The sequence below is a fragment of the Phytophthora infestans genome, genomic scaffold (genome assembly GCF_000142945.1).
Source record: "Phytophthora infestans T30-4 supercont1.126 genomic scaffold, whole genome shotgun sequence".
In the NCBI taxonomy this organism is placed as follows: Eukaryota; Oomycota; class Peronosporomycetes; order Peronosporales; family Peronosporaceae; genus Phytophthora; species Phytophthora infestans.
The window spans coordinates 65,680-77,181 of NW_003303633.1; the positions used below are offsets into that span (position 1 = coordinate 65,680).

An 11,502-nucleotide genomic window follows, 5' to 3' on the forward strand; every position below is an offset into this window, starting at 1 on the left:
AATTAAAAGTCCCGCATTAAAGTTTAATCACGAGCTGTTTGGTAGCACCACATTTTGGTCTCATCAAACAATTCTAATCCGACTTTCAAGTAGCAACGTGATTAAACACATGACTGAACTACACTACTCCCAAATGTCGTGTTCCAGACCGTGTTTAAATTTATTTTAAATTACCGATTTAACTGACGAAACTATATATGGGGTTTGAAAGGCAAACAACGGTACATGTACATGTAATATGTTCAGAGCACCTGCAATACATATCGACTTTCATTGTACATGTATTAAAATGTAATACAGTACTAAAATAAATTTCAAAATGAAGTATATATACAGTAGACGCCAGGAGTGCTGGCCCAGCACACTGTGCTGCACATGGAATATCAAAACATGCGCGCACACCGTCAGAGCTTCTTCAGTACAGAGCCGGGAAGTTCCCGGTCCTGTACCATATCCGGACGATGCGCTACCATTAACTACGCTATCCGTAGGATCACCCAGCAGAGTTTGAGATAAAAAAAGAGCGGATTAAATAGGAAATGCTTCAACGCCGACTCACTTAATCTATGTTTAATAATATGCGGTACCGGTACGAAAACAAGTGAAAGCTATAAAAGTGTACGCTTCAACACCTGCGGAAAGGTGAGCTGTAGTCTTGTGTTATGCACTCCAGCTGCTCATATCCTACATGCATGGGGTGACCCAGCTGGTTTGACAAAGTGGACGAGACTTGTTTGTGCACTCATGTTCCTCAACGTCGAAGTTGCCGCGTGGCCGCGATTAACTTTACCTTGTTCATTTCCAATTCCGCCGCCTCGGTCGCAGGTTTCTCTACTATACACCAATTCGACTTCAATCGTCGGATCAAAGCTTCATCATCATGGCGAAAGGGCCTTTCCTAACGGGTGAAGACTTGAAGTCGTGTTTCAACCTCTTCTGCTGTATCTACGGCATTGGAACGCTTGGTATGCCGGGTAACTTTGCCCGCTCCGGACCCGTGATCGCCGTTATCGCCATGACTTTCATGGCGTTCGCCAACATCTACTCGTCTCTCTCCATGTCCAAGGTTATGCTGCTGGCCCCGCGGTCGGTCAAGACGTTCGGTGACCTCGGCGAATGGGCCATGGGCACGACCGGCCGCTGGTTGTGCATTGTCTCTCAGATGGGCTCTTGCCTCTTGATCCCGTGCGTTTTCCTCGTTCTTGGGGGTCAGTTGCTGGACGGCCTCTTCACGGATGCTTTCAGCCAGACCACTTGGATCATCCTCATGGCTCTGACAGTGCTGCCGGTCTGTCTCGTGCCAACCCTCAAGGAAGGTTCGGGCTCTGCTTTCGCTGGCTGCATGGGAACTATTATTGCCGACGTTATTGCAGTTGCACTCGTCATGTACGGCATGCGTGGTCACCCCAGCGTTCCGTTCCCGGAGTTGAAGCTCTCCCAGGTAGTTGGCGTGTTCGGTAACCTCACGCTCGCGTACGGCGCCGGTATCGTCATCCCCGACATCCAGCGTCAGCACAGCGACCCCACCCGCATGCCTCGCGTCGTGCTTGTCACTGTCGGCTTCGTCTCGGTTCTCTTCCTCGTGCTCGCTAGTACATCGTACTCAGCTGTCGGTTGCCAGATCTCGGGTAACCTGCTTTTCACGATCTACCCGGACAGTGAGACGGGCATGACGTCGTTGGGCTTCAAGCCGGACTGGGGCATGGTGGTGCTCGCCTACCTGTTCATGCAGCTTCATCTTACAATTGCTTTTGCCGTTATCCTGAACCCGGCCTTCTACATCTCTGAGCGCGTGTTCCTGGGCATGCACAAGAAGAAGACCGAGGACATTGAGAATGGCTTCGCTTTCGAAGAGGTCACTACCCCCGCTGAACTCGTTACGAAGACCTCGGAGGCCGGCAACTCGGGACGCCAGCTGGGCAACCGCCGCTCCAGGATGTCGTACGTGTCGGTCGCTGACTCGGAGCGTGTGCACAAGGACAACGAGGAGGAGGAGGCAGCGGAATACACCGGCGCGAACGTCATCAAGTACGTCATTCTGCGTATCATCATTGTCGTCATTCTGGTGGCAATGGCCATTGCCTTTAAGGACCACTTCACCGAGTTCGCCGACTTCGTGGGCGCTTCATGCATCACCACGAACTGCATCCTGCTGCCGGTCCTTTTCTACCTTATCAAGTCGTGGGAGCGCGTTGCTATTTACGAGAAGGTGGCGGCTATTATTGTTTTCGTGGTGTGTTTTGTCCTCGGTTGCTACGTCACGTACATGACCGGCAAAGAGCTGTTCGACCCCTCGGACAGCGAAAAGGCCTTCCCGTTCTGTCACGCGGATTTCGAGAATACCGTCTTCTATAACTACACGGCCGAACACCTTTAGAGTAATAAACTCATTCTCTCAGCCCTGTAGGCTGGATTGCTATCATGAATCATCAGAGTATCGTTTTTAAGGTAAACTGCCAGTTTGTCCGTGACAAAAGGTTAAGTTTGAGAAAGCGATCGTTTTACGAGGAATTTCCATAATCCAGTTCTAGAGCACTGTTTTTTAAAAAAGGAGGCGACTTTTAATAGTGCTGTTTCCAGTACATTTTAAGTTCGTGTTCACATTTTTACGAACTTAAGCAAGTCGTTACTCCTGATTCGCTACGCGTTCGCTGCTCAAATTCGAGGTTTTTGGCGGGATCCCATGTTAATTTGCGATAACTAACCCATTGAACCAGATAAAACTCTAAATTATGAACTCAGCGCTTGGCGTAGAGGCGTTCTACATCGTAGAGCTCTTCGCTCCTTCCGCTTGCGCAGAAAGTTGCATTGTGCCTTCTACAGCATCAGTCTCATCGATACGTGCATCGGCAGTTAGTTGTGGAGGAGAATGGGCATTTGACGGACAATGTGCTGTTGGAGACGTCATTCCCAAAATGACACGACAGGGGGAGAGGGCACATACCAAAATTCACAAATAACACAATAATTAAAAATAACCAACAGCCATGAAGCCCACAGGTTTTGGTGCCAGTTAATTCAAAATTGTAATGGCAAAATTACTTTTACCCTAGAAATTTTACCATAGTAAAACTATTTTCAAGGACACAATTGCATATGAGACTGTGTCCAAGAATCATTCTATGCCTATTTTAAAATTGGTCTAGTTTATTATCAGGACACTTTTAGTTGGATACTGGACACATGCTTCATCTCATTACTTGTATTGTGAGTATATAATTGAAATACTTCGTTCTTGAAATGCTGCAATATTTGCTGTCAGATGTGCGTACTTAAACAGTGAGCTGGATTTTTACGTTGGGCGAACTTACCGGAGATGTACTGTTTTTCTAATCCAAATTCTGAATTAACTTGCCGATTTTCAGAATCCAGAACACTAGTACCTCATCGTTTTTCAAACACGTCAGGAATTCAACATTGTATTGCGGTGTGGAACAACGCGAACGAGCTATTTTTAGCTTGTAGTAGCGGCTTAAATTTCGAGCCCATTTTGCAGATGTGCCAGTTTAAGTCCAAATTTGACTTATTTTTATAAGACGACGACGATTTATGTACGATTTCACACGTACACTGGAATTTCTGCAAATTCCGATTTTAGCTTTTTAAAATAGTAATAACGAGAACGATCAAATAATGGAGTGTATTAAAAGAAAAAGATCAACAACGTTACCGCATACAGGACTGCTTGTTGGGTCGACACTTCTGCATTGAGCTCCAGTTCATGCCGCTGGTCCTGCTTCTGTACGCGCTTGTGGTCATGCTTATGCTCCTGCTTATGCTCCTCGTGGTGCTGTCCCCTCGACGGTTTACTTGTAGCTCGCTTACTCTTCGCTGTGTTTCGTTTTTCGTTCTGGGTCATTGGTTTGGAGTGTTGGTCCGGTTGCTGGAGCATCTCGCGTGTTAACAGTCTATTTGCTACTGTCTTTGTTTTTCGTTTTCTACTCTGCTTGCGCTGACGAGCAGGTAGCAGTAAGATGTCGTGCTGCACTGTTTCCATGTATCTTAACCAGGAAGCTGTTTTAAGGCTGACAGGAATGCCGTTGTGTTGGAAGAAGTGGAGTTTCTCGTGCATTTTTAAAGATTCAACGGGAAAATCCTACAACTAAGCTACGAACGTCAGAAAAAATGTTGTGCTTGAAGTCGCAACTTGTCCATGCTAATGTAGCCATTTGAAGAGCCTTTTCCTTGCTGATAGTATTAATTTGGTTCGCACGAACCACCGCGTCGATGAGATCGTGAAGTTTCGGACAGGAATGCCATTTTGCTCGCCTATGTCGCCTCCTTCTCGAATTGACTTTACGAAGTCCATTTTCGCCATGCTGCTTGATGTGCTTCATGATTGGAGATCGAAACTGAGAGGTATAAATGGAATCGTCTGTCTTTTTAGCTATAGCCAATCCACTGCATCTGAAACTGCTAATAGCTATGATAGCAGTGCTATTGGTCGGTCTTAATCTGATCCGATTGACTTAAACTGGCAGTTTACCTTAATTGTGTTTGTAGATTTTGCTTGACCGCATCTCTTTATATATATATCGTTTACTACTTCTACATGTTTTAATAGTACTACAGTAGTACTAACATGTAAGCAATACTTATTCGCCCTGATTCATACCTCGGGTTTCTCCTTGCTGTTGTAGAGTCGTCTGTGAGACGCTGTACTAAAGTACTTCGTCCTGACGTCTCCAATCAATGCGAGCATCTTGACCAACTTGCGCACCTTGAAGCGTCAGAAGTCCTTTTGACTCTCCACCACCACCACCCCATTAGATCCGAAAGCAGTCACGAGATACTCGTTCAGTGCGTCGAATGGGCCTCTTCATTAATAACACACCACGTAGAAAAGCTTCCGCTAGGATGAAATCAAAGCGAGGCTAGAGCCGAGTCGACCCACGCAATATTATTACTAATGTTATTTACAAGAAGCCAATAAATGTGACTATGGTAGATTCCCTACACCCACCCCGCCGCCGCGAAATATGTGCTAGCTATTAATAGTTCAAGGCGCAGCACTTTTCGTCTGTTCGCCTAGTTGCGTGCTGGTCTTGCTGTCCGAAAATGTGCTGTACCAGGTTCTCTAGGTCGTCTGTAGTGTCGCGTCGAGCTTCATATCGAACACGACGAGTCACTGAAACGGGTCTTTAGGTGTTGCACCCTGCCCAAGCAGCGAACTTGTCCACCGACCATGATGCTAACACAAGAACACAAATCTTCCGACTTTTGCATGCTGTGGGTCACCATAAATAGACGATATATACCGGTGTACGGCTCGGCTCGTCCAGAAAGATGATGGCGGGATTGCCGATCATTGCAATAGCGACACAGTTTACGCTTGTCACCTCCGCTCAGAATTCCAGCCAACTTGTTCTCAAAGTCCCCAAGATTGAGCTCGTGGATACTGTTCTCCACCACAGTGTTAAACTCGACCGCCAATACACCGTTGATCGCACAGAAGAACTAAGATGTTTACGCACTGTGTGAAGGTCGAGCAGGGCGTTAAACTGCGTATATGTTTCATTTCCAGGGGCTAATGGTAACCAAATATCATATAAAAAATATATAGTAATAGTACTATTTTCGATATTAGATTCCAATAGAAGCTCAATTTTTAAGAAGCTAGCATGACACTTTAATATGAACTTAGCAATTTAGAAAATGATACTTGATAATATCGTATGAAATTTTCCACTTAAGTACGTTTCTTGATACCTTAGCCGATAGCTCACCAAAGAAGTCTTTCGGTCAACCTCTAAAGCGGCAGTAATAGTGCTGGCAGGCTTTCAAACTGACGAGTATTTGCTCTTGTATTCACTGACACAGACAACCGATCGAGAGGGAAACCCGCAAACGGCTGCAGTTGTTTGAAGTCGATTGAGCGAAATCAAGGTATTTGTTCTTGTTCTCTAGCGATAGCCTCGTCCTCATCGTGCGTCTCATAAACCTGCAGCATGTGACGCTAATAGATTAATGCGCTCAGCAGAACACACCACACCAACCTTGCCGTCACTCTCACAAGTGTCCCAGTCAGTGTTGATTAGTAATACTTCAGCTAGTCGATCTTTTACGACATATTATTGGTGGGTTTAAACCGATTACGCAATCTTTAAAAAAATGTTTTAGGTAATATTATGTTGATTTTTAACGAGAGAGTTGGGCTGGTAGTGTTGTCGGCAAAAGTTACTTTGCTAATTAAAATTGCAATATTTAGATAGACGAATATTAATATAATGTATTTAAATCCTTTCAATATTATTGAAATAGGGATAAATCCCCCCCGTTACGAGAGCAAATCTTGAATGCACAGACTATTTTTCACATGCTTGATATCAAGCATGTTAAAAAAAGTCTTAGCGCAAAATTTGTAAAGGAAAAAAAAGATAGGTGTCTGTATATTTGTACAAGATCCTGCAATCGTACGTATTACGGACCTACATGCTTTATATCCAGCATGGTGAGTAGATTCCGTAAAGCCCATACGCGACATCGTGCATGTACAAATGGCTGTTTTATTGGGAATGAATCGTTTTTGACGAAGTCACGTGCAGAACGGCTACGAAAGCAAATTTGTGTATTGCATTTGTTTGCTAAAAGCAATTCATTTGACCTATTACCTACGCAGCTTCACTGTTTCCTACTCTTGGTGCTTTCTCTCTACCGCGTCGTCACTCCCAGTTTCCGTTGTCTCGTTCGGATCACTATCAGAATTTTCACCACCATCACTTCCCTCATTGCCGAGCCGTGCGGCCTCCTCCTCGCCCCCACCGCCCCCTCCTCTTCACAGCCGCCTTGTCCTCCCGTCCGCTTTTTTGGTGGGGCCCTCAGCTGGATACCGCGGCCGTGGCGCGGCTGTGGGCGCTCGCTTCCATTGCGCCAAAGTTGGTGCCAAATGGAGAAGCAAGTCTGGTTGTTACTTGGGTAATGTACTTGGTGCACCTTGTCACACACGTAGACACTGCATTATACGTGTTCGATACCAGTAGTAAGAGCGATAGAGCATAGCAACGTACCACTTGGAGCCTTTACTGCAACCGGGACAGTAGAATCGCGTCACCTGCCGCTGTGTTCTGTTCGTTTTCCGTATAGTACAGACCTTGCACTGCCGTTGACGCCGCTTTCGAATTCCATTCACTTCCACCCACTCGTCGTCCATCTTTAGCTGGTGGGTGGACGGTGGAACGTCGCCATGCAATGGTGTAACTGGTCTAGGTGAGTACATCTTTAGACACATACAGTAATAGTTAGCAATGTGAACAACCAGCAGAATAAGCACCTTCCTTACCGTGTTTGCAAATTTGGCCGACCCCACTTGTAGTAGCTGGGCTTGCAACTGAGCGATGAAACCGGTTAGTTTGGATGGTCCCCACAGAATAGACGTTCCTCTCAAGAAGGTGTAGCGAGCTTTGTATCTATTACATTAGACAAATTAGACCCTTCTACGATGCGCCAATTGTCAATGATGTCCTTCCAGCGTTCGGCCTCCTCCTTACTTCGTGGAGGTCGCTGTCCCCCGCGACGGTTTGTTGTAGAAACTGCGCCAACTGCAGGTGTAGAACTCGGTGAATCGCCAGTTTGAGGTGCAGCTAGTGACAGCTCATCACTCGTCTCCGTGTCGCTCTCGCTTGGGATCTCATCATCCACATCAGCTTCTAAAGTATCCGTGTCCTCGTACCATTCAGCTGGCCCAGTGTCTGAATCATCGTAATCCGAATCCAATGCACCACCATCATAGATGGCATCATCTTGACGGGAAACTTGACGGGAATAGAGAGGAGGCGGGGTCGTGGGAACCGTAGTTGCGTGAATAACAGTAGCCATATTCAGTGACCTTGCAAAATCAGCAGTAATATACAGCATGCTGTCAGAAATAAATCTTGCACATGCTTGATATCCATCATGTGACTGCGTACCTGGCAGCCGAAGATCGAGGTGGCGTTAGCGGTGAAGTTTGTTGCGCTGAGGAAGCACCTTCCGATGTCGACATGGGTCCACGATGCGCCTGCGTTGTGTTTGTTGCACATGGCGGAGATAGCGACGTGTTGCTATAGTCCAAATCGCCACCAACAGACGCATCGCTACAAACAATTACGAACATGAAGTGTGAGAAACACATCGTGCGCAAAACGCATAATCTTCTCACCTGACGTCTTTTTCATCAGCGGCAACGTGTGGGCTTGTTGTCCGCGCAGATTTGTCAGCTCTTGAGCTCTTGGATGGTGCGCGCTTACGCTTACCTTTTTCTTTGGCCTTGCCAGGCGCCTTGGCCGGTCTTTTCTTCTTCGCCGCCTTCTTTGGTGTTGTTATCTCTACCGCTGTCGCCATGTCAAACTCAGCGTCATCATTTTCTTGGTCTTCGTCCGTTTCCACGTAATCTTTGTCTCAGCTGTCACTCCCATCCTCATCAGCAGAAGCAGCATCGGCAGCAAGCTTTTCTGCATACAGTGCTGCGACTGGCGCCTTCCCTCTCAATCGCGGCGCTCTTGCCAGCAAATTGCAATACCCCACTAGTGCACCCTTCGTCTAATACGTAGCCGGAGCAGAAGCCTTGCGTGAAGCCACTGTCATCCTAGGCCGCCTTCCTGTTGTTTCTGACGTTGGAGCTGAAGCAAGCGATTCATCCGCAACTTCGTCGCCAAAGTCAGCATCACGGTCACGCGTATTGTCGACATACGCACGGTACTCTTCAAGCAGGCGGGCGCATTCTGCGCCTTCCATCCCCTCAAGACGACGCAGAAACGCCTCCGCTTCAGCGTGCGTGACGCGGCGGGGAGGAATCTTGGTCCCGCGTTTCTTTTTGGAGAATGAGTGGATGGCTCAGAGGCTTCTCGTTTGAAGCACTGTCTTTACGACAGCGTATCTCTAAGGAACTATCTCTTTACAGTTACGACCCCTAGTCCTGTACATCGGGGACTAAACGGACTAAACGCCCATTCTATGACGATCCCCACATGCTTCCGTATCAAGCCTTAGTGACGGGGGGGGGGGTTAATTGTTAGCGTTATCTTTTATTTCCAAGAAGTTGCTGTGAATGTTTACTGCAACTTTGGGCCTTGCTGTAGGAGCACCCAGAGTAAGAGGAAGGAAATCCTCTTGGAATCTCCGTGTGATTACGTGGGGTCATGAGAAGGAGGGCCACATGCTGGATATCGGGAAGAGGAAGACGACGAAGAATAAGGACAGCTGACGGGTTGCCGAGGCTGACCCACGGGTGTGCGGATCTGGCCCGCGCACTTTCGAGTGAAGATCAAGGAAGACAGTAGGACAACGCAGATGCCGAGCGTGCGGATGGAAGGCACCCAGGAGGGTCGCAAGGAGGTCGACGTGAGAGAGAAGATCGACGTGCGAAAGAGGGATCAGTCTAAGATTAGCCACGAAGTGCGCAAGTGCCTAGTATTCTAGTAAGCATTAATATTAGCTGTGAAGTGCGCGAGCATCTAGCAGTCGAGTGGTTCCGCCGTGCCGGCGACGTACGCGAATAAAGACGTTGGAAACCGAGTGTAGTGCTTATTGTGTGTGCTTAGTAAGTGGAGGTGTCGGGCGTGATTGAACACGGGTATCTGATGCCCCGTAAGTCCACACACGCGCGGGATCAGCAGCCCGCTTGTGGTAACTGCATCACGGAAAGAGCACAGGTCTCCGAGAGATCACACACTCGCGATATCAGCAGCCCGACCGTGAGCGATTGCAGCTACTGCGGAAAGAGCATAGGTCTAGGAAGATCCTGACGCCCCACGCCTCTATTCGGTCGGCAAGATATACCTTGAGAGCTGTGAGTATTTCATTCTGTGTATATTTAGGGCTCTATGAGCTTACGAGATTGTGGACTGGGTAGTGGTCACTAAGTGTGCGCTGGTGGTCATACAAAGAGTGGACACGATTACGCCTATATAAACAATGCATGCACATATCTCAAGTTTTTACTCTGAAGTATACTAATACTGGCTAAGCGTGAGCTGGTGCGGGTGATCCTTACTCCGCTACAAAATCAATGTACATACCTAGCGCTATTACCCGTACATATAACAACTGTGAGAAAAAATAACAGACCGTCCTGTTAGTGGCCCACTTGATGCGTTAAACCTGGTTCGAATCCGGGCACGCGCACCATTGTGGTGTAGCGGGATCAGCAGAATCTGCGAGATTGCCAGATCCAACTTACCAACTGCGCCCAGACACCGACTAACGGAGGGGGTCCCCCGATGATCCGTGTTCTGCTGAACTTTCCTCACCTTGTGTACCCGTCGGTAGGGCGGGATCTTGCTCTCTCGGTAACTTCCGAAGAGTTCAAGTGGTGAAGCTTGAGTGTCTTGGCGAGACGTGGGGATGGTGTGGAGCAGCAGTGGAAAATCTTCACTCTGCGTCCGTGGATTGTTCCGAATCCTAAGCGAATATTCGAGCTTATGGATCCGGGGCCTAGATCGTAGATCTGGCCGTAGGGTTGCCTTACGGGTGTGTTCCCTTGCCTTTGTAGTTCCTTTGCGTCGTACTTGCCGCCTCCTGTGACGGGATCTTGAAAGTTGAGAGCCTCTAGGGTGTAATCGACCAAGTAGTAAATTCGGTTAACCTGTCGGATCTGCACAAGTAAAGGAAAAGCTCACTAGGTTGTAGGATCTGGCCAATGTATTATCCAGTTATCACTACCAACACTAGATTCGCCAACCTTCTCCGAGCTCGTACGGCCAATGTAATTCCGGTTCTTGAGGGCAGGAAGGCACTTGCGTGATACTGTGCAAATTGAGGTCTTTATTTATTGAGTTAGTCCCTAGGGACGAAGTATACACGAAACTTGTCCGGGCCAATGCTCATCTCCGCTACGAATGTTCTGCGAGGCCAAATCCAATCCCCGTCGAAACGCTATACGTAGTTGATCTCCACTTGATGATCCCGTTACGATTCCGTGTCCACTTGTTCCCTACTTCGTGATCTTGTTTACTCCATAATGAGACCTGATGCTTGGCGGGCGAAGTAGACGCGGTCCTTGTCCAGGGCCAATGTTCACTCCTGTTACGGCGATCGCCCGAGGCCAAATCCAACCCCCGAGACGACTACAGGTCACTTGCCCTCCACAGTGCAAATTGAGGACTGTACTGATATTTAAGCCTATACCTGCCTGGATTTCTACCTTCTATGTCTTTCATCTGCTAAATCCCTTACCAGGCTCGGCTGCATGTCCCTTCTTCCCTTGACCCATCATCTCAGCTGTGTTATCTTCAGATCCACCGGATATATGACGTAATCATCATGGTCACCCTGTTATGGGTACACTCATCCGGATCTAGGTCGCTTGGATCCACCTCGCTGTAATGGTACACTCGCCGTGGATCCGAGCTCTCCAATCATCCAACATCATCTTGCAACCTTCTGTGATCTCCTTGGTCCCACGAAAGCTCGAGATCCACTGCATCCATCATCTTATACCCTGGATCCAGGTCCCCAAGGCGGGATCCTTCCTCCATGGATCCGAACTCGGAGGTATGGGATCCGGGTTCCTCGCGGTGGATCTTG

The 11,502-nt window shown here is 47.8% G+C and overlaps 1 protein-coding gene across 1 annotated transcript; it reads left to right on the top strand.

Annotated features, from left to right (window-relative positions):
- Positions 1–880: 880 nt before the first annotated feature.
- PITG_20230 (Amino Acid/Auxin Permease (AAAP) Family) lies at positions 881–2,377 on the top strand (the record flags this gene model as incomplete). Its single annotated transcript, XM_002895856.1, has 1 exon — positions 881–2,377. The coding sequence occupies one exon, from the start codon at positions 881–883 to the stop codon at positions 2,375–2,377; it is 1,497 nt and encodes a 498-aa protein (XP_002895902.1).
- Positions 2,378–11,502: the final 9,125 nt, after the last annotated feature.